At 37.2% G+C, this 23,643-nt stretch overlaps 1 protein-coding gene across 1 annotated transcript in view; it reads right to left on the bottom strand.

The window, feature by feature from the left end:
* Positions 1-5,723: 5,723 nt before the first annotated feature.
* LOC144653162 (structural maintenance of chromosomes protein 1A-like) overlaps positions 5,724-23,643 on the bottom strand; it is a 40,029-nt gene continuing 22,109 nt past the window's right edge. The window contains exons 13-41 of the mRNA XM_078513092.1: positions 23,481-23,552; positions 23,169-23,266; positions 22,284-22,328; positions 21,612-21,674; positions 20,847-21,038; positions 19,947-20,049; positions 18,985-19,116; positions 18,278-18,429; positions 17,916-18,111; positions 17,334-17,402; positions 16,999-17,088; positions 16,487-16,530; positions 14,904-14,994; positions 14,399-14,429; positions 13,883-13,968; positions 13,680-13,757; positions 12,991-13,074; positions 12,769-12,825; positions 10,881-11,012; positions 10,444-10,518; positions 9,928-10,040; positions 9,398-9,505; positions 8,649-8,709; positions 8,443-8,496; positions 8,267-8,316; positions 7,934-8,008; positions 7,276-7,345; positions 6,735-6,845; positions 5,724-5,870 (exon numbers count right to left, since the gene is read on the bottom strand). Of these exons, the coding sequence (XP_078369218.1) occupies positions 5,808-5,870; positions 6,735-6,845; positions 7,276-7,345; positions 7,934-8,008; positions 8,267-8,316; positions 8,443-8,496; positions 8,649-8,709; positions 9,398-9,505; positions 9,928-10,040; positions 10,444-10,518; positions 10,881-11,012; positions 12,769-12,825; positions 12,991-13,074; positions 13,680-13,757; positions 13,883-13,968; positions 14,399-14,429; positions 14,904-14,994; positions 16,487-16,530; positions 16,999-17,088; positions 17,334-17,402; positions 17,916-18,111; positions 18,278-18,429; positions 18,985-19,116; positions 19,947-20,049; positions 20,847-21,038; positions 21,612-21,674; positions 22,284-22,328; positions 23,169-23,266; positions 23,481-23,552 (2,595 nt within the window). The 3' untranslated portion in view covers positions 5,724-5,807. The remainder of the gene's footprint in view (positions 5,871-6,734; positions 6,846-7,275; positions 7,346-7,933; positions 8,009-8,266; positions 8,317-8,442; positions 8,497-8,648; positions 8,710-9,397; positions 9,506-9,927; positions 10,041-10,443; positions 10,519-10,880; positions 11,013-12,768; positions 12,826-12,990; positions 13,075-13,679; positions 13,758-13,882; positions 13,969-14,398; positions 14,430-14,903; positions 14,995-16,486; positions 16,531-16,998; positions 17,089-17,333; positions 17,403-17,915; positions 18,112-18,277; positions 18,430-18,984; positions 19,117-19,946; positions 20,050-20,846; positions 21,039-21,611; positions 21,675-22,283; positions 22,329-23,168; positions 23,267-23,480; positions 23,553-23,643) is intronic.

The following is a 23,643-nucleotide window of genomic DNA, read 5'->3' as shown; positions in this document are numbered from 1 at the left end:
AAACCTAGAAGTCAACAACGCGCTGTTTACAAAACTCAACCGCAAATTAAGGAGCCAAAGAAGACCCAATCGAAAACACATTGAATATACTGTAGTACTCGTGTCGCGTATACGCTTATTCCGGCCTACTAAAGCAAACAAACAGTTCAGCGGTTCAATACATTCTTCATATATACCCACACCCCCGGCCCACACCGAAAAGAAATCCCTAGAATTGAGAACGCGAATAAATGATTATTTACTCGTGTTTAGCGAGACTAACGCAATCGATTGTCGCGAATGTGAAAGACTTGTAAAAGTACAAATTTGCGTTCTTAATCGTTTTAGGTTAAATATTAGCGCTCCTTTAGTGTGTTAGACGCTTGTACCAGTCCAAACTTGCGTTCTTACGTTCTTGGTTACATATTAGCGTCGCTTTAGTCTGTGAAAGACTTATACATTGCCTTCAAGTGTTGGCTGACGCTTTGTTCACCCACACCGAAAAGAACTCCCTTGAATTGAGAACGCGAATGATTATTTACTCGTGTTTAGCGTGACTAACGCAATCGATTGTCGCGAAAACAAATCCTTTAGGTTAAATATTAGCGCGACTTATACGTTGCCTTCAAGTGTTGACTGACGCATTGTTCACCCACACCGAAAAGAAATCCCTTGAATTGAGAACGCGAATAAATGATTATTCACTCGTGTTAAGCGTGACTAACGCAATCGATTGTCGCGAAAATATCTGATTTGAGATACTCACGCATAAAAATAATTGTTATATAACGTTTATACATGTGACAAGTCACGTTTTTAACACGAGATAGCAAGTGTTGACGCAATACTAATGAGATACCCTTTCATCACCCACAGCGGCTAATGGAGTTCAAGTCTAATTTCCGGTCCAAAAATATCGCACGTAGAAAAAACAATTGTTATCATGGCGGGTGTTGAGCGCAGGTTGAGCGGAATGAAGTAGAAAGCGAGTTCTTCTAGGTTTTAGAAAATCTCTCAAGAGTTTTGTTCACAAAACATTTAAAGACGAACAAAGGGAGTGTATTCGACGAATAGTTTGTGAAAGAAAAGATGATTTGGCGGTGCTTCCGATGGGATTCGGTAAGAGCGTGATCTATCACCAGTGGTGTCGAAGAGTATTACATCACACCACCAAAGACGCCAGACGATCGTGCCAGTGACGAAAACAACGACCTTTAAATGACTGACCTGAGCCTTACACAAAATCAGCCTTTGCAGAAATCAAATTTTAAAAACCATCCGATCAGCTCGTAATGTGAGTCTTATGCGTATTTTTCTCGTCTTTTGCCCGATAAAATGTGCGAAACATTCATTTTTCCGTGCTACGGCGGAATTTTAAAATAAATAAATATTATCGCTGAAAAGGGTTTCTTGAAAGTTGGGACAAGCATGTTGCCTCATCCTCGGTGTAAGAAGAACGCGAATAAATGATTATTTACTCGTGTTTAGCGAGACTAACGCAATCGATTGTCGCGAATGTGAAAGACTTGTAAAAGTACAAATTTGCATTCTTAATCGTTTTAGGTTAAATATTAGCGCTCCTTTAGTGTGTTAGACGCTTGTACCAGTCCAAACTTGCGTTCTTACGTTCTTGGTTACATATTAGCGTCGCTTTAGTCTGTGAAAGACTTATACATTGCCTTCAAGTGTTGGCTGACGCTTTGTTCGCCCACACCGAAAAGAAATCCCTTGAATTGAGAACGCGAATGATTATTTACTCGTGTTTAGCGTGACTAACGCAATCGATTGTCGCGAAAACAAATCCTTTAGGTTAAATATTAGCGCGACTTATACGTTGCCTTCAAGTGTTGACTGACGCATTGTTCACCCACACCGAAAAGAAATCCCTTGAATTGAGAACGCGAATAAATGATTATTCACTCGTGTTAAGCGTGACTAACGCAATCGATTGTCGCGAAAATATCTGATTTGAGATACTCACGCATAAAAATAATTGTTATATAACGTTTATACATGTGACAAGTCACGTTTTTAACACGAGATAGCAAGTGTTGACGCAATACTAATGAGATACCCTTTCATCACCCACAGCGGCTAATGGAGTTCAAGTCTAATTTCCGGTCCAAAAATATCGCACGTAGACAAAAACAATTGTTATCATGGCGGGTGTTGAGCGCAGGTTGAGCGGAATGAAGTAGAAAGCGAGTTCTTCTAGGTTTTAGAAAATCTCTCAAGAGTTTTGTTCACAAAACATTTAAAGACGAACAAAGGGAGTGTATTCGACGAATAGTTTGTGAAAGAAAAGATAATTTCCGTTCTTAATCATTTTAGGTTAAATATTAGCGCCCGGCTTCAGTGAGTGAGACGCTTGTACTAGTACAACGCTTTAGACTGTGAAACACTGAACCACTCACATTCTCGATTAGCTGTGTCATATCTCATTTGAGATACTCACGCATAAAAATAACTGTTATATAACGTTTATACATGTGACAAGTCACGTTTTTAACACGAGATCGCAATTGTTGACGCAATACTAATGAGAGACCCTTTCATCACCTACAGCGGAATATGTGACAAGTCACGTCTTTAACACGAGATCGGAAGTGTTGACGCAATAATAATAAGAGACCCTTTCATCGCCCACTAAGCGGAAAGAACTCCCTTGAGAAATTAAAACAGTCCCTTGAGAAATTAAAAAAGTCCCTTGAGAGTAGACAAGAATGTTCCAAATTTTGCCCACATCACTCCTAATCTCCTACTTTCGCTTGTAAACAAGCAAAATAGTCGAAAAAAAGGTACAACCTTCTCCCACTTTGATATGTGCACCGTGTATTAATAGTTTATCTCTTTTAGTGGCTATTATCTTTTCAATTTCTATAATGCGCAGCACACGCAGCTGAAACAATGAGAACATTGGTGAGAGCTTCTTTTGTCTACAATAAAATACAGTTTGTTTCCCTAAGGTTAGAAGGTGTTTAACTAGCTTACAATCGTCGCTATTTCCTGTTATTCCGAGCATTATTTCTTGGCCAGTTGGTCGATTGAGAAAAATGCCTAGGGAATTAACCCAAGCGCTGAAAGCTTCCCAGAATGATTTCACATATTCGCAGTCCACGAAAAGGTGCTCAAGGGTTTCGCTCTCCAAGTCACAAAAGGTGCAAAGAGGAGTGGCGGATATTTTCATCTTAAAAAGAGATGAATTGGTGAAAAGAATTCTGTGAAGTATTTTGAGTTGAGTCAGGTTGAACGGAATTCTATAGATATTTGCCCAGTCCAAATTGTTTTCGGAAAAGATAGCTGTAAACTTGGCTTTGCTTGTTGGCTCTGTTGTTCTCTTGGTCACAAGTTTTTTGTATATGTGTTTACTAGTTAAAGCTTGAATTTCAACCACATTATTTTCATCAAGCTTGACACGTATCTGATCGGAATAAAGATTCCTTGGCTGTGTAGGTTGAGAAAATGAACTGATATTGCCCGCCTTAATGATCCTTCGCCACTCGCAAGGAAGGGAGGGAACGATTCCCAACCAATGAAAGTAATTAGCCGTTGTTAATGTTGTTTCTTTCTGCTTCAACTCATTAAAACCAAGGAAGTCTTGATTCAGTTAGCATATTCCTAATTGTTAAAATTTCCATCTTTATCAGCTTTGGGTAGTAGACCGATTTGTTTTGGATGCAAATAAGTTCATTGTTCCATATTGGCTGTTCCAACACTCCGTTTAAAGTTTTAATAATAATAATAATAATAATAATAATAATAATAATAATAATAATAATAATAATAATAATAATAATAATAATAATAAATAATTTACTTATATTGCGCAATTATCAATTTAAAAATTTTCAATTGCGCATTACAATATAGTTAAAAAAACTAAAAATTTAAAATTTAAATTCACAAGCTAAAAAAGATTAAAATGTATATGACTATAAAAAGAAATGTACAATTAAAAAGCTTTTAAAAATAAAAAGGTCTTGATGGCTTTCTTAAAACTTTGCAGAGATGGCATGTTTCTTATTTCACTTGGAAGATCGTTCCATAATTTAGGGGCGGCCACATGAAAAGAGCGATCCCCAAGCGTTGCGAGTGATTTACTTTGGCTATAATTAAGGCGTAAACCATTGTTGGAACGCAGGTAATGTCTTCCAGCAGTTTCTCTAACGGAAATAAGTTCACTTATGTAGGCTGGAGCAAGACCATGTACGGCTTTAAAAGTAATCAACAAAATTTTAAAAACTATACTATTTGTTATCCCACTCCATCAAGGTAGTCCAGGACTTAAGGCATTCCTTGTAGAAACAGGGAATAGTAACGGGGAGAGAAGAAACATCGAAGTTACAATTCAGGAGAAGAAAGCTTCCTCCCACGTTCTTTAAACAAGAATCTAGAATGTATTTCCAGGAGCGGTTCTCATCATTAGCATATCTCTTCAAAAACAGAATTCTTTGAGCTTCAATTGCCGATTCGAGGTGAGTCATCCTAAATCCCCCTTTGTCGATATCGTTTATTATTGCAAGACGTTTTATTTTATCTTGCCCATTCCATATAAAATTGAACATTATTTTGTTGATTTCTTTTACAATAGTTTCTGAGGCAGTTGTATTGATTAGATGATACATAAAGTTTGGGATTATGAGCGACTTTATTACTTGGATTTTGCCCAGAATAGTAAGGTTTCTTCTTCTCCATTGAGCCAGTAATTTCTTTTAATAAGATTTTCAAAATTAAGCCTATCCCTAAGTCGTTTATCGTACGTGAAATAGACCCCCAGAATTTTGGGTGGTTCTGACGGTTTAGGAATATTATTAAAGAATACTGTATTTGTCCACATCCTTTTGTGATGGACCCAGTCGTAATAGCTCAGTTTTCGCAATGTTGGGTTTGAGGCCTGAGCAGCTACCGAAAAGCTTAAGTTTATGCATTAATTTGTGTAGAGAATCTATGTCCTTCAAAAACGTCGTAAGATCATCCGCAAAGCTAGTGAGCTTAATTTCTTTCTCGTCTACCACTTATCCTTTTATTTCCACATCTTTTCGTATGGATATCGACAGTACATCCATAACAACAATAAACAGGTACGGGGAGAGTGGATCCCCTTGTCGTACTCCTCGCTGAAGATCAAAATAGTGTGAAGTGAACCCATTGTTTATAACACAGCTTTTTGCTCCATTGTAAAAGGTTCTTATCCATTTGATAAAAGACCCGGACAGGTCGATTTTCTACAGGAAATAGAAAATCACCAGCACGTGACTTCGGCACGTCGCCAACAATGAATCAGGTAGAAACCTTTCAGCGTTTCTTCAAAATTTTCTATGGCAATCCCGGTTTCCCTGATATTGGAGTACTACCTACACCACCTTGGGGAGTGCTTCATTAGAGGGGTGGGAGCCTGAATGAGTAACTGGCGCTTACTCTATTTTCAGAGCGGAAGGGTGTCAGCAGGTCTTTGCAAGATGGTTTGACTAAAGAAACAACTCAGGCAAACCCTCAAGCGTTGTGGGGATGCGGGAAGGGAGTGAAGTCGCAACTGATACTAACTCTTTATCTAACTCGATGCAGTTCTTATCAGTTTATTGTATTATAGTGTTTGTACGCAAAACTCGGGTGCCATTCTCGATGCATTGTGGGTACAATATTTTAGAAACATTACGTAACTTGTCCTAAAAAGAGAAATAAGGTTTTAATTTGAATCTGAGCTTTCGAAGATACCTCAACCGTAGTAAGAAACAAGACACAACTTTACACAAATAATATTTATTTTCGTAAATGTACTGTCCACAAGTCCAAAGTGGAAAACCAGTTTATATGCTGTGCTATTACAGTTACTCGGGGTACTGAGTCAGGTCCAATGTAAACACCTGACTCACAGTACAGTCCTTGTCAGGCTGAAAAATAGAGTGAAATAAAATAATAAAAAAACCCACTTCACACTCACAGGATGGCACATGCACGAATGGATTATAACTATCAAATTACTTATTGTCAAATCGCACATCCAACCCTACGCCCCAAGCAGTCATTCTTACGTAATTTATAGGAGGCAGCGTGGCCGAGTGGTTAGAGCGCCGGACTTGAAATCTGGAGGTCCCGGGTTCAAGTCCCGTTCTGACCACTATCTGGATTTGTTCTCGGTCGTCCCGAGTTCAAATCCTCGGTCATGCTTGTAAATAGCCAACTGGTCTGCCTCCTGCCAGTTGGGATTTTTAACCATGTTATGTTTATTTAATATATTATATTTGTTCAGTATTTGTTTCATATACACGGCCCCACAAGCTTCTAGCTTTAAACACAAACCGTGTATAAATAAAGTTGCTTTACCTTAACCTTTTTTTTATAGGAATGAAGGAGATAACAGCAAAAAAATACAAACTGGGTAATTCTTTTGCAATTGCTCTAAAACCCTTTAAAGGAGCTACGTCACGGACAACTCATCTTGAAAAAATTGGCAAGTTTTTTTTTCAAGTTTGTCGATCATAATCCGTCTTAATCAGTCAAAACCATCCTTGTTTATTTTTGTGTTTTTATTGCTCCTTTGTTGTTTTCGTATGTAGGAGAACTGTTATTTTTTCAATTTGAAATTGTTAAAAAGAGCGAGTTTTCTACTGTTAACAGAAGCAAAACGTTTGCATAGGAAACAAAGTTCCTCCACCCATCCCAACTGTGTTTAACCCAAAAAACAGTAACAGAAGGCATATAAGACTTCACTACTACAAGTGTACAGGCCAGTGCTAAGTGAGCCAAATACTTACCTCAGCAGTGATTCCAATGAGAGCTTCTGCTCTTGTGTAGAACTCTTCCTTCAGCGAAATCACGATGCACTGAAAGTGTTCTTTGGTTTCGTTGATAATGTACCGTGCAACCTGACAAAGAAAAGCAATGGAAACCTCATAACAGCAGCTCTTATTTACACATTTTTATTCATATTTTCTACATTATTTTTCCAGCACTGCTAAGAATTGTTTGCGTTGCTACTTCAAGCCTGTGATTTATAGCTAAGTTTAATAATCAAAGGCTTATTCCAGGAGCCTATTTGCGCCTGGCGCAGAATAGGATCGAATTAGGCACCATTACCCGCTTTGTAGACTGTTAATTACTACTTCCATTACTAAACTTTTCCACTGTGGTACCTGCAGTGACCTCTTTCCAAAGAGTTGTCACCAACACCAATTCTGCCGTCCCCTTGAAGGGAGATGAGACAAGACTCCAAATGGACGATATGAATAAATACCCAAAGATTTGAGATATTTATCGAATGAAAAGCATTGCATAAAGTTAATATCAATAATTCACCTTGTTAATGTTAGTGTTGTCGAGAGCTGCGTCTATTTCATCCAAAACAAAGAAAGGTGCTGGCTGGTAGCTAAACACATATACAGAGAGATAACAGAGATTCAGTAAGATCACACCGCATTTCAAGAAATAAAGTCAAGTTGGTAATTTAACCTTAGCTACCCTAATATTGCCAGTACCCATTGATTACTACACCATGTAGGGCGGAGAGAAGCACTGTGAGTCAGAGTACGTATTGTACAAGAACAAAACACAGAGACAATGGGCAGCCTCTAGAGCTTAAGAGCTATGTAGTCTGTAATCACGCCACTAGTTGCACTGGTTTATATCTTGTTAAGTTCCTAACTAAAGGTCACAAAGACAAGTATAAATGTGTAAAGAAGCTCCATCCGTCATCTCCAATACTAAATTGACAGAGAAGAAAGTTATGGAACAACTTTCGATGACTGCATGTCATCATTTCCAAATTCGATATGCATGACATAGGAATATAAGAAAAGTAATGCAGTAATCGGAACATCGTTCTGTATTAATATCGTTGATTTTTATTCTCGTTTTTTCCCCCCGAAACCTTATGTTAATGAGTGCGAGTTGTAATAAAGTACAACTAAGGGAAAATACACGCAAATGTAAAAACTTGAGTGCAGTGCGGCATTACCTGTGAATACTGAAGAGAAGAGCAAGAGCAGCTACAGTTTTTTCACCGCCTGACAAGTTGTCCATCGGTCGAAACCTGAGTGATCACATAACACTCGTCAATGCTAAGAATGGCAAATAGGCCAAGACATTAAAAGTGCACTGCTTTGGAACCTGGAGCAAATTTTTTAAAACATTGTCCTCATTTGCAAGTATGTTTGTTTATTTTGTTGTTGTGCCAAAACAGGAACCAGCTACCTTTCACACTGTGAACAATAACAACAACAACAACAAACAAGAAAAAAGCAACAACACAGAAACAAAATTAAACTAAAGATGGGAGCAGTAACCTGACCTTTTTCCTGGTGCTACACAATTGTAATTGATTCCTCCAAGATAAGGCTCCTGCAATAAGACAGAAAAAATATTTTCGCTATTTTATTCAAAGGACTGACAAAATCAAATCTACAAGAAAGTGCATAATAAGTGAAATATAAGTAGTAGTATATGATTACAATTTAAATACAGTACCTCAGCATCTTCAGGACCAAGGAACGCTTGTGCACTGGGATTATTGGCTATTTCCTGAGGAAAGATAATCATGATGAACTTCTGTTATTTAGTATCAGATAGTTGACACAAAAAATAAACTCGAAAAAAAAAGTTTTAAAGAGAGTTGTGTTTAAAGATAAAAGGATAAAAAGATACAAATGGTAATCTTAACGACATTTTCTAACCTTATATATGTCATCGATCCTTTGCGAAACATGTTCAAATGCATCCATAAAACGATCATACCTAAGCCGAAAAAATTATTGTCATCAGTTTACAAGGGATATTCAAGCATGGCATGCAATGCATCAGCGTACCAAAATCGTCCCTAACGAACAACAATGCAAAAAGGCCAGACAAACAACCAGCCGCAGCAGCCCCATAGTTGATTAGTTTTTACGCTTTTTTATACCGCTTTGCAACGAGTCAGTATTACTTTACTTCATGGTGTAGTCTTTCTGCAATTTTGTTGATTTTATTCCTGAAGTCGTCTGGTTGGGTTGGAAGCGTTGGATAAAGTTGCGTTTCACCCTCGCCATAAGCGGGAGCACTTAGACGTTCGCCGAAACTCAAACTGGAGAGGGCTCTGATATAACAAAAAACTCTGTAGAGCCAGCAAGTGCTAAAGAAAGCAGATGCACAAAATCACGTATAACTTATTTCTACTAATGCACACAATATGCTTTATTGTAAATACACCGAGATATAACGGAACTTATCGATCCAGACGCCTGTTCTGGCAATTTGTTCTGGCCAGATTGGAACTTTTATGACTACATTTCAACGAGAAAAGTTGTACAACTACTAGAAATTGTTATACTAGACAAAATTGGGAGATAACAACATCTTAGGAACAATACTTCTGTTAAAAATTTCAGGTAGTCTTCATGGAAGATAAAAGCCAAGGTAACATTCGGTTGATAAGGTTACTTACCTATTTTTCTTGACAGTTTCGAACTCAATCTTGGCCTTTCTCGCTTTGTTTCTTGCTTGTTCAAATTCGGCACTTGTTTCTTGGAAACGGCTACTAACTCCATCCAGTCTAGTATTAGAAACAAAATGAACACAGATTTTTCCCTGACCAGAGAACAATTTTCCAAAAAAGTGATAAAATGAAAAGTAGCCACACTACCCTTTTATTTATCACTGACTGTAAATTTATAAATAGACGTTATCAACAACACACACTTCCAAAACCTGTTTTAGATTCCCCAATCTTTTCCTGACTGATGAGAAATTTAAAATTTTCCTGACCAGATACCAAATTCCCTCATGTTTTTTCTAATATGACCTTAAGAGTTATTGTGCCATGACTACTAAGAACACGTCGGTTCAAACAACTCTCAATGGCATCCTGTGTGACATGCGCTCCTATAAAGGCGTTGTGACAACCAATGTAAAACAACTTGCTCGTGATGTAAACTTTATTCAGTGTTGTTGTTTGGTAACTAGTTTAGTTCTTACTTTTCAAGTGCCTTCATATTTGGAGCTTGTATCCTCTGCAAGGTGGTCTGCAGCTTGTTCACCTTGTTTGTCAGTTCATTCATCATGTTCCGAATTTCAGAAGGATCGTCAAGCTGACCAAAACAAACAAGCAATAAATTATTTATAACAAATTTATCACAATGATCAAGAGCTAATAATAAGATGTGACAACTAATCAAACCAACCAACAAAAAAGCAAACAACCAAATGCAACGAGCGACAAAAGTGTTGAGACACTCGGCACTTTTTTTAATTATTTGCACAAACTTTACCCCTCACCTTTTCGATATTACCCCCCCCCCCCCTGATACAATGTTAGATTTGCCATCTGCAAGACTTGCCTCGTTTGTGTACAACATTTCAAGAAAAGGAGGAGGGGAGTGGTTCATAAGCTGAACCGCATTTAAAGTGGAAAAGTGGGAATGTTTAAGTTAGCATTCATTTCAACCAACTGTCTCAAGGACTTTTGCCGCTCACTGTGTGTATTGACCTCACCTGCTTTAAGTTTCGACTGAGTGAAGAGTAGTCAATAACAAGATTAGCTTCTCTCTCATATGTTATCTTGGCTCCCTGTAGGTAAAATTTGCATACATGATTCATTTTAACGTGCTGAAAATCGTTTACAGTGTAATTGACTCTACAACTACGAAGGCACCTTTTTAGGAAAAGGGATGTAATACTCAGAAAATTACTTCAACTTTCAAACAAATACAAATTAAGTTCTTAAAAATAATCACAACACACTGTCCATGCTTCTTAATTTTGATTAGCTATAAACAATCCATACAGCCAATTGGCCCAACATTCGTTTCAAAGAAAGCAATGGAGTAACACTATGACATTATCTTTTAGGTTAATTTTGATTAACTTATAGCAGTGCACCATAATAAAATAAATAAATGACATAAGGGTAGCATGTGAATGCACATTACCTGTGTGCTTGTGCTATCCACGTCCATTGATGATGATTCCTGACTTGATGTCTCAGGCTGACTAGCTGTAGGTTCTCCAAGATCAATATCATTCATTCCTCCCTTCTTAAATGGAAGAAAGATGTCTTCCATCTGTAATGATATTAAAAAATGAACAATGTAAACGAGGTTAATAAGGAAGTGAATGAAGGAATGTGTATAAATAGAATGCTAATACTTGACGTAATGCATGTTAGGAAGTGCAGGCTATATTCATGTACTGTTATTGTTTCCTTTCACTGTGCACCTCCAATTTTTTTATGGCACACAACAAAATTAGGAAACATGCTTCTTGGTCCCCTTCAACAACACGCAAAGAAATTCTTGCTGATTGATGTGTGTCTTTTAGAAATCTGTATGTAACAAAAAAACTTCTGAAACCGTTTTAATCAATGAAGTTTCACATCAAATGCGACTGAATAAGGTGCTCTACAGAGTAGAAATTTTGTGGTGGATATTTAATTGTTATCAACGAATGAAGTCTGTGAGGCAAGTTGTCCAAACTAAAATTAATGATAAATTTTTACTCCTCAACAGCTAGGCAGTTTCCCTTTTCGAAAAGGGAAACTGCTTAGTTGTCATGACTAACGGTTGTCGAGAACTATGTTATTGACCGTTTTTCTTGTTTTTGGGAAAGATTGGCCTTAGTTGTCGACAAGTATTGTAACTGCGTCCGCTGTCAGTGTGTAGTGAATGTACTTCAATGTGTGGAATGTTTGCATCGGACAGAATCAGTTGTCAATAACATTAAGTTTTCAATAACAAATAGTTGTCAACAACTAGAAGACTAGTCTGTGTAGGTTAGAGCGCTGTACGATGGCTTTGAATGTGCTGTTGCGGAGGAAGAAGCAACCTCAGAATGGTTCGAAGGATGTACAATGTCTGGCTTTCTTTTCCTGATCATTGTAGACTGGGTAATGAGGCATACTGTGAAAGAGGAGGGAACCGGGCTGAGGTGGAAATTTACATCAAAACTTGAGGACCTAGACTTCGCTGACGATGTAGCTTTAATTTCCTCAACCCAAAGGCACATGCAGTTGAAAACAAACACAGGCTGGTAGAAAATGCAGAAAGGACAGGCCTTCGGGTAAATGTCGGGAAGTGCAAAGTCATGAGAGTCAATGCAAAGAATAATGAAGCCATCACAGTGAATGGTCTGGCGTTGGAAGATGTAGAGAAGTCTATCTATCTAGGAGCCACAGTATGTAAACAAGGGGGCGGAGAAGAAGACATCAAGGCTAGGCTAGGGAAAGCGAGGGAAGCGTTTGTGAAGCTAAATCGAGTATGGAATTCCAGCAGTGTGTCGAGGAAGATGAAGATCAGGCTATACAAAACACTGGTCAAACCAGTTCTCATGTATGGTTGCGAAACATGAAAAATGAACGAAGGTGATGCTAAGAAAATCGATGTGTTTAAGAACCGATGCCTGAGGAGGATAATGAAGATTAAATGGCAAGATAAGATTAGTAATAGAGAGCTACTGGAAAGGGCTAACGTGGAGAGGTTGAGTGAAGAGGTAAGAAGAAGGAGATTTATTGGACACATCCTCAGACAACAATCTTACAATGACTGTGTTACAGCCCTGACATGGACCCCAGAGGGAAAGAGAAAGAGAGGCAGGCCAAAAACAACCTGGCGGCGCACAGTAGAAAAGGAGAGGTCCAAAGCAGGGTGGCAGTCCTGGAGAGAGGTGCGCACTGCAGTGCAAGACAGGAATCGATGGAGAGCACATGTGGAGGCCCTATGCGCCAACTTGGCGCCAGGGGACAAGTGAAGTGAAGTCTGTGTAGGTCCCAAACAATTTACAACTATTTCACTGATCTATTACCCATCCAATAAGCAGTGTTACCTTGCAAGACTTCAAGAGACTGTGGCGATCTGCTCTCTTCTGTTCCAGCTGAGTTTCCTAAAACAATATAAAGGCTGTTAAAGCAACACTCCAAAAAAATCTGAGTACATATTGCAGGTATGTTAATGATTTAATTTTAGTAATTATTCAGTTGAGTGTCATACATTCTCAGGTATAAGAAATTTGCCAATAAATGAAAGCAGCAATATAATAATTATTTACCATTGCAGTCATTTGTTTTTGAAGAGCTGTAACGTCCTTCATGTGATGCATCAAGCCTTTCTTTACTTCTTTTATTTCCAGATCCTTGTTTTCAAAAGAAGACATAATAATAATAATAATAATAATAATAATAATAAAACCTTTATTTGAGTGTCAAAAAAACTAAAATAGCAGTAATAAAACCACTAAATTAATAAGACAATAACAATTCTTAACTAATAGTTAGTTGCCATTTCAATGTACTGGTGTGACTGGCTTTTGAATGTCAACAACAATTTATTTATAGTTATTACAACCTTAAAAACCTTACACTAATTATATTGATATTGAAGTAAACATTATAATGTTGAATTTTGTGGCCAGCACATGATGCAACTATGGGTTCAACAACAATGGGTGCAATTATTCCAGTGAGTGTCCACATTATGCAACATTGTGCCCAGTGGTATGTCCTGCCTTCTGGCTAACTAATCTCCAAGCTCAGTTTTTGTTTTCTTTTTCTTGTACATCTGGCTACCATTGATCAAAACTTGCTTGCCTCATCAGCAATGCTGTGTGAATGACCTAGTGCAAAGCCATGTCTGTTGAAACTGGTACAAGAATGTTACATGTAGTAATTAAAAGTTACTTGCTTTCGATATTTAAAGAGCTAGTTAACCTGGATGAGTTTAAGAACAATTTTTTCCAACCTTTTCATCCATCTGTGACTTCATTGCTGATTTCTCCAGGCGAAGCTTCTCCAACTCTGATGTTTCTTTCTCTATTATCTACAAAAATATATGATATCATGTATCAGTTAGACAGACTGGCACTGTTCTTAAGCGCAACCCGGGGCCTACAGTGCCATGAAACCATCCCTTTAAAGTGAGAGTAATAGTTTGGAAGCACAAACCTTCAGTTTCTCTTTCTCCTCTCCTCTGAGTTTTTCAATTTCAATTTCATCAGCTGCCATGCTTTCCTCAAGTTTCTTTAGCTGACCTGAAAACATAGTAGTAAGCAGTAAGCCACCCCATCTTTTTTAAAAAAAATTATTGTTAAACCCACTTCAGTAATCAAGGGCTTGGGAAAGACTAGGTCAATCAACTTTCAGACAAGGTAAGAGGGAAGTTCAATGAAGTTTGAAGAATAATAACCACAAAGAAAAACTTCTGAAAATGGTAATTAAAATCATACTCAAAATGACTTTAGCATTCTCTCTTAGCATCACTGTTGGGACAATGAGAAGATGAGTCAAAGGGTTTGTACAAGGCCTAATAACAGGGGGTGTAAGAGCAAAGAAGGGGAGAGGGCTTAATACAGCTTTTATGGGATGGTATTTACAGTCATACATACAGGTGATTTGTTATTACCAGTAGTTTACACTCTTTTCTCCTAGTCATACTGAGAAAAATGTAAAATATTTACATACCTTTGGTGTCTCTGCCTTTCTCATACTCCAACTGTAAACAAATTTTAGAATAGGTTTTAGCCTCTTGCACAGAAAATACATCTATTGTGCTCACACAATTGAACAACAAAAAATACATAACCCTTAAAAAAAACTGATTTTTTTTTTCAAAATTCTTCACATTCTGAGAGAAAGGAATCATGTTTACTGTAGGTAGTCTTTTCAGATGTTGGTCTAGATATCAGTTGAAAGTCAGCACATCAACCCGTAGTCGGTTGATATATCTGTTGAATATCTACTGAGTGTTGGTAGACTGTCAACTGACTGGCTATTGGCGGACTCTTGATAGTCAGTTGACAAAACTCAGCCAATAATTGAGCAAAAGTGACTTTCCAAAGCTAAGCAGTTATTGGCCTAGACAGGAACATTTTCCAATGAAATCCTGTATTTTCACGGCCTTTTTTAACTTAATGACACACATGTCTGACATGTACTCAATGTTTATGAGTTGTCAAAAATGCTTAACCTGATTCATCAAGCGAGACTCCTGGTTTGAAAACTCCAGGCGGCGTTGAGCTCTCTCTTGCTGAGCTTTAAGTTGCTTTTCTTCATATTGCCTTTGAAAAAAATAACAAGAATTAACAACCAAGGTTTGTCAGTACTCAATGTAAACACTAGATTCACTTAATTTTAGTGAAAATTGTACATGTAGGCCATGAATACCTTAAACAAGGATTAGTTTCAGCATGGAATTAATGATGCTGTTTGGGCTGTCAGTGGTCATAATAAAAATATGGTTGTATCTGACCTTTAAAAATGTTAAAATTTGTTCTCAATTTTTGGCACCTTTCTGTTGCTTTCCTTAGAATAAATTGACTACATTCGACTCTCTCTAAGATGGACACCTTCGGGACTGGCCGCAGCTGTCCGTCTTAGAGAGGTGTCCGCCTTGTAGAGCGTCGAGGTAACATGACACCAGTAATTCTGAGACAATAAAGCTAAACCTTTGCACAATGCAACAAACATTTGCAAACTGCAACAACACTAAAATAATAAAAGGAGCGTATTCGCTTGTTAACGCAAAAGTTGAGAGCTTCTACAAACTGTAATACTGTAAGTAGAAAACTACCTCTTTATTGTCCATACACGTAAGCACAGAAGTAATCGGTTAAAAGTTAGTAAGCTTGGTATACACGTATCCTTAGAGCGCTGACTAACTTTGCTTTAGGTTGATACGAAGTTTAGAAGTATTTTCGCTAATAAAACATGATAATGTTTTATTAGCGAATTTTATTAGCTTTTGTCCGTCTTAGAGAGATGTCCGTCTAATAGGGAGTTTGGCTACAGTAAAATGACTGAAAAACGGCAGGGACCATCAACAGGTGTCCATCTTATGGGAGGTGTCTGTCTTATAGAGGTGTCCGTTAAGAGAGAGTTTACTGTAAACGAATAAATTTAAAAAAAATTATAAAAATTGTGACAGTTCCCAAGGGATACAATTAGTGACAAATGTTTTAGGGAAGGGTTGGCATTCATTAACAGCTTCGGTGTTCACAGTGGAATGCAGAGATTCCAAAAATAAATGTCGTTATTTTTGGCCATGCCACCTTCCTTTTTTTTCACATAGTTTGGAGAAATGTCATGTCCAGTGGTCTCTGCATGCTGTTAATATTCATTGTTTTGTTAATAGTTGCTGTAATCAGGCATGTGTATGATAACAGAGTACAGCATGGGTTTCAAAATGTTTTAAAGTAGACCTCAGCAACTGGAAGAGTGGGGGGCTGTGACAATACCAAGCTTGGTTGTCACAAGCTGATTATTATAAAAGAGTAACCAGGGATATATAACCAAGTAGCTGGCTGAACTCTGGTGGTTGCTGGATTGATTTCAAAACCTTTAGTACAGACCAAAACCTAGAAATGCCACTTAAAGGGATTTTTTTTCTGTACAAGTGGGCAACTTAAAGTTGATAGGGCAAACAGAACTAACAACTGGTGTAGTTAATACAGAAAGCTCAAGGAAAGGAAAATAGTTTATAGTTTTCCTTTAACAAGGAAAATAGTTTATTTTAAAATGACATTATTAAGATTTAAATTAAGAAACAAACACCTGATGTTTTCCACATTGATTTGCTCACAGAATCCTCTAAAAACCTGAAAAGAAGCAAGTGGAACTTGTAAGACGTACATATCAATCACTGTGAAGTAAAAGCCTGTAAATACATGTGCTCTGGGTCATGATATAACCATACGGCCATCTCCTGTGATAGTGTAGTGACACAAGTCTGTAAAATGACCATCTAAATGATTTGTTTTTCATTGTGAACAAATTGAAAAATGGGCAAATGCACTAACATATTCTTACTAATCACATGCAGAGAAATAGACCGCCACTCAAGAAGAGAACTTTTCAGTCATGGCAGATGGTTAAGACAGCAACTTGGTGCATGCATATTATTGTCTTCCAAGACACGCTGACATCAATTCAAATGTTGCAAAGCTAATGTTCATGACTTTGTGTGCTACCTCATAAAAATTAGTTGTGGCAAGTCAACGTTTTATATCCCAAAGCACAAAAAAAGAAAAAGATATTATTATGTGAATTATCAGTAAATAACTTACTTGGTCCTCCACCCTGTTCATTCTTTTTTCTGTGTTGGTGATTTCTTCACTTCTTGCAGCCATTGAAAGTAGCAACTTCTCCCTTTTGGGCTAAAGCAACCAACAACAAATAACGGCATAATGAATATTATTGTTAAAGTGTAAGTTCAACTGTAAAGAGAGGTCTACTTCTATCCTTTTAATTGTTGACTGAATAGCAAGATATAAAATACAAAAATATTCCAATAATTTATACAATTTTAAAAGAATTCCGGGTAAATATGTAATCTTAGTCCTGTGTATAATAAATCAGAAGAAAATGAAACAATCAAAAATGAGTTGTAATGTGACCATACCTCCAGGCTATCCAGTTCTTTTTTGATGATCTTTAACTCCTTGGAAATCTCACCTAATGTTTGTTTCTCCTAAAAATTGACATCACTAACATGTTACAAATAGAAAGACTAAAATCTGGAAATTAGAGAGAATGAGACATGCCAGCTGTAAAATCCCCTAGCTGCTTTGAGGTCTTCCAAACTTTCAACTACAACACAAATTGACAGATTGTAAAGGAAGACAATTTTCCAAGTGCAGGCTTAGATAATTTCTGCCAGCAGAATTCAATACTCTTGGCTGCAGGCATTTTCAAGCAGAATTTGGGCAAAATTCAGAAAAATCAGTTACACAAAAGATGCAAAAGTAATCCTCTGACACACATGTAGTCCATAGTCATATACACTGCAGCCAGCAGCATTACAAGAAATAATATCAACATGGCAAACAGCTGTACTGAGGAGAATTCAAGTACAATTGTGAGAAGAACACACCAATTAGATGCAGAATTTATCCAAGTCTACCATGGCGGTAAGTTTTTTCATTCATGTGTTTTTTTTTTTTTTTTATAGCAGATCAATGTTAAGACAGAGTTAATAACTTACTGTAGTTTCTTTGTCCTTTGTGGAGTATCTCAATCGATTTTCAAGTCCATCAATCTGAGACCTCAAGTTTTGCAGTTCTGGCTCTTTTCTGCGATGTTTGCTCAGTTCTTTCAATTCTCCTAAGAAATTGTCTCGGTCTCGTTTCAGTGCATCAACTTGCTTTTCATCCCATCGTCTGGCCTTAGCCTTTAGGTCACTTTATGCCGAAAACAAAGAGAAAGAAAACAAGACTTCTATATCGATATCTGATACGCGTAGTATTAAAATAATGGTCGTGTTGAACATACTGAAATTGTCCTCTGTAAAAAGAATTTTAAACTACATGTTACATACATGAACATCTAAACCTACTAACACTGTACCTTACGCCACCAGAAATAACACCAGACTTCTGGAACAAAGTACCATCTAATGAGACTGTCTTTTTTCTCTCTGCTCCCCCAAATGCTAACTTCCTTGCTTCCTCCATTCCATCACAGACAAGGGCATTTGCACAGGCAAACTGCAGGGCTTTCTGTAAATCAACAGCAACAATCTTAGGCAAAAGAAGTTGACACATTGATTTCTAATTGAAGTTTTTGTGGCATTTTAATTGCAAGTTCTTAAATTTGACTTTACTTTAACAAAGTATCCCCTCCCCCCTCCCCGCTGTGTCAGCACTTTTGACACCTACTGTAGTTTGCAGCACCAACAAGTAATAACACTACTCTATGCTTCTAACTAGTTCATTTTGTGACGCTAAGTACCGTGGTAACTTTAAATTAGTTAACTACTTAGTAAATTAGAATTGATCACAGAGAATGCTTTGTATGTGTTATAAATTTCTATTTTTGTAAGGTCAGTTGCTCACAGTGTTAATATCATTATTTGCCCAGTTATTTACCCAGCATAAGGGGCACACCACTAGACCGAAGGATTCAATGTTAGATAAAAAAAAACCGTACAAAATACTACCCATAATTATAATAGTTGATAAACATTCTATTTGAGGATATGTCTGTAGTAATATTCTTTTTGATGTGAATCAACATTCATTTTGTTATCTCATGGTAAAACTAGACGTAAGTACCTTAATTACTGCTGGTTCATATTTAATCACATCAATGACCAGCTTTGCAGTGCCACCAATCTGCCTCAACTTTTCATTGACAGGCTTGACCTGAATACTGTCCAGTGGAAGGAACATCTCAGGATCTGCTCGCTATAAGAAAATCACAGTCATCACCAATATATAATAATTCTCTTAGGACTTGCAAAGTCAGTTAGCCTACACTTTTTGGCCTACACTTTTTGGCCACACAAGCACGCCATCTGTCCAGACTATTGCCAAAAATAACAATTCAAATAAAGAATAAAATAACACTATAAAAATTAATCCTGCCTGAACTCTTGTGCCAAGAAAAAAAAATTCCAGGATAATCAGGCCTCTATATAAAAAACTTTACCCCTAATCTCATTCACTTTCAACCAAAGACAGCTTAATATTATGTTATTTTGTAACAGCATCAAAATCTTGTAATCAGGGTTCATACACTTTTTCAGGCCAAAAATTCAAGGACTTCTCAACGACTTTCCAGAACCCTTCTTGGAAATTTCAAGGACTTTTTTATGAAATTTACCTCAAACCAACGATTTCTAGTCTGTTGTGCTGTTGATGTGCTTGCTGAAGAACTAAAAAAATCACTTATTTTGGCGTTCAATATTCTCATTGCCTTGAAGCCTTTTGACGTTCAATGAAAAAACCAAGGACTTTCAAGGACCGAAAACCAATTTCAAGTACTTTTAAGGCCTTAAAAATCGAACTCCTGAAATTCAAGTGTTTTCAAGGGTTTTCAAGACGTGTACGAACCCTACTCGTTGGTTTATGTGTAAGTAGTAGAAGCAATAATTACAGTAACTACAAACTGCTATTATTTTTTCCATTTTACTACTAAACATGTCAGTAACAAGTGTTTCCCAGAGCTAGTGCGATATAGAGGACATTGTTGAAAAGTGACAAGCAGTAAATAATAACTGTAAGTGTTTACATACCTGCTCTCTTAAATATTGAATGCAGTCTTTTCCAGTTTTTTCTGTATCCACAACAATAGCATCCATGTTTCTTCCAAGAACCCTTGTTATTGCCAGGGTATACCTGAAGAAAAGTAAAAATAAATAAATAAATGTATAAATAAAACTGGAAACATCAATTAAATATGTACACCTAACCCTAATGGAACACAATGCATGTAGAAGCATTTTCCTGTTAAGTTTAACTTGAGGTCTGTTCACTTTCCTTGCATTCAATTGTGCACAACAGACAAAAAGATACTATTCATCACCTCAAGTCATAAAGCGATGATGTCATCACTTTTATCGTGGCTTATAAAAAGCAAAGACAATGAAAGAGCTGAGGGCAGATAATAAATTTTGTAGGAAGACTGACTGTTACTGTTTTTGTTTAGCTTTTCTTTCATTTTCATTTCCAGTATTCCGACAGTTGGCCGTTTGTCGACCAACAGACGGCCGACAGTTGGCCGTTTGTTGGCTGACAGACGACCAGCAAACGATCGACAGTCGGTTAACGGGAGCTGTTCTTCACAATTACCCTTTCATTTATCTAATTCATGGCATAGACTCTGAGTATAGCTCACGTTCTTGATTGTCATAGCTTCTTCCAACTACCTGGAAAAATCTCCAGGGTAGAGCACTGCAAATTAAATACCTGGTTTTATACCTCTCAGGTCCAATATATGCTGTGGTTGAAATGTACATAATTTAATTTTTTTTGCTTCAAAATTTTAAGCCAGTTGGATTTTTATTATCTATTTGTTTTATATTACAATAATGGCTTCAGGAAAAAAGAAAACAAAAATGGTATGAAAAAATTTAAACCAAAATCAATATAAGTTAAAAGTACAACATAATACTGTAAACTGTATATTTACTAACTTTTTGTGCACTGGTTCACAGAGATCTATAAGTCGGCCATAAACCCCTGGAAAAAGCCTCTTGATACTGTCCAACAGTTCTTGTTTTTTCTGATGTCTAGTACTTTCATTTTTATCCATCTTGGCCTCATTCAGCTTTCCCTGCACATCCTCCAGCTGATGACTAACTTCCAAGTGACGAGTATTGGCATTACTACAACATAAAACAAACAATGACATAAGATGACTTGTTTAATGGTGAGAAAAAGTGAACAGTGAATTTGCTTGCCCACTGACTAGTCAAATTTCAAAATCTACAGAAGTTTTGGAAAGCAAGCCAACAAAACTGCTGTGGAGGAAAGTTACATGTATAAACAGACTAGTTAAACATTTAGAATATTCTTAAAACATGAATGGGACATGGCAACCAAAAACTGATCCAAATGTTGAGTATTCTTTTCGTGATCAGTGCAGGTATGCAGGTATCTACCACTGCAAACTGTTTTTCTTTTGTCAGCAGGTTCTGTATCAACGAACAGTTAACAGATCGGCCTGCAGCAATCTGCGGCAATCGCGTAGTGTAATTTTGTGTTATTTTTTGGGTCTGAGTTTTCTTGACACTCAGAGAGCCTGAGTTTCTGAGACACCCTTGAACAGACCCAAGTCGTTCAAAGGAACAAAAATGCTACCAGTGGATCAATGGCTATCCAGTGGTCTCACTAAAACCTATTTGCCGGGTAGTAGTATCTGGATCTAAATATAATAATTATCATGTTGAAGAACATACTTGATTTCTGCCTCCATTTTGTCATGATCTTGCCTCAGCTTCTCCACAGTCTGTATACTGGTGCTTAATCACAGTTTGATACAAGTCAATGTTAACGTCAATGTCGTAAGATTATTGATAAGCACTGGCTTGTCTCACTCTAAATTAAGGTAGTTTTGCATATTAAATAGACAATGATGCAGGTGGGTAGGTTAAATTACATATCTTGACACTAAGAACAGCTAACTTCAAATATATAACAACAACTGTAACTAGTGAAATTTGCACCAAGTTGACTGCATTTAGACAAAATTACGATTATGTCCTCACAGGGTAAATGGAAACACTTATTTCAACAAATGAGATTATTTCTATACAATATGAATTAAATTATTCACTCTCAGATGTGTAATTCTTTTTTTATGTCCCAGTTCTGCCTAATTAATGTTATAAATAATTATTAAGCAGTAAAATTACATGATAAAGGACACTAGACACAAAGTCATTTGGCATGAAAGCCTCCCTTCTCACAGCACTAGTGCACTAATACAATGGTATGTGTTCATGTAACTGAGCTCACTTTGTTGTTGTTACATGTAACCCATGGAAGGTTAAACTCTTAGGGCATCACACTCCATTAACTGAGTTTAAGGTTTTCTCTTTGCAACAATGAATCATAGGCACAACACACACCTGATATACTCATCAAGTTTTTCAATTCTCTCCATCAACTGAGTCCTGTTGACAAAAACATATATATCTGTTGACACTGTGACACCTGATTCTTTGTCTGGATAAGTTAACAACAGACATTCTATTACAGTCAAATCTCTTAAATACGGACATCAAAGGGACAGGGAGAGTGTCTGTATTATGGAGGTGTCCTTATTACAGAGGAAGAGTTTGTATGAACTTTTGTAACTGGCAGACCATTGGAACAGGTGAACTGTCCATAATAGGCCATAAGGGAGGTGTCCACATTATAGGTGTCTGTAAGAGAGATTCGACTGTTATAACCGGAAGTGTTTTATAAATTCCAGCTGGCTGCGTTTTCAGTTTGTACCCCACCTTGTGTTGCTGTGAGTTTACAAACTAGTTTCCAAGTCAACTGTATTTTGCTTTTCCCGCCTCACCCATTCCCTTATTCAATAAAGCTGGACTACAGGTATGGGTCCACACCTGCCACTTAGTGTTGCATGTAGCAGGCTGGGTGGGACCCTGATCCCACCTTAGACTTAGTCACTAGCTGGGTGTGGCATGCGCCACTCTCATTGGCTCATCCTTCTTTAGTTTCACTGCTATTCACCAGGTGTGGCATGCGCCACACTTGTTGGCTCATCCATTACTTGAGGGGTGTGTTGCTGCCACCCCCTCACTTACACTTGCAGGGTATGTTGTTACCACCCTATTTTAGCCCAGGGAGCACCCAACAACCTTAGTCCCATTTACTGCCAAACAAAGATGTGGTTTGATTGTGTACATAATTACAAGATTACAAGCTATAAAATGTTATTCTGAAGTCTATGGTGACTCAAAATACTCACCGTGAGTACTTTGATTTATTTTTGGCATACACACCTTTGATCTGTCTTGTGTTTCTGTTGAGCCATAAGATCTGCTTTCTTCTGTTTTAACTGATCAAGAGATTCCTGTTCGGAATTCTGCTCTCTGACAATCTGATGATGGGTCATGAAATAAACAGCATTACAAATATATTTTTATTTATTTATTTATTTATTTATTGTGATTGTTTACTATTATTTTAATACAAATTTTGCAGGAAAAGAAGACACTTGCCTACACCCAATTGCAAAGGTAAAATTCAAGATTGGCAATCCATGATCATTTACTAAAATATGTGGAAATGTTACTGGAGAATACAATCATTACCTTGTCTAGCTGTAGCTTGAGGGCTGCAGTTTCCCTTCCTGCTTGTTCCTTCAGTGCATTATACTGTTCAAGCTATAAAAACAAAACATACAAAATGAAACTGTAATCATATAGCAATTAAGTATTAAAGATCAATTTAATATGGAGGCTGTAGATCCAAGAA

The sequence above is a fragment of the Oculina patagonica genome, chromosome 5, assembly GCF_052425735.1.
Source record: "Oculina patagonica isolate OP01 chromosome 5, crgOcupat, whole genome shotgun sequence".
Lineage (NCBI taxonomy): Eukaryota > Metazoa > Cnidaria > Anthozoa > Scleractinia > Oculinidae > Oculina > Oculina patagonica.
The sequence above is the reverse complement of the archived record's forward strand: the minus strand, read 5'-3'. Positions and strand labels throughout refer to the sequence as shown.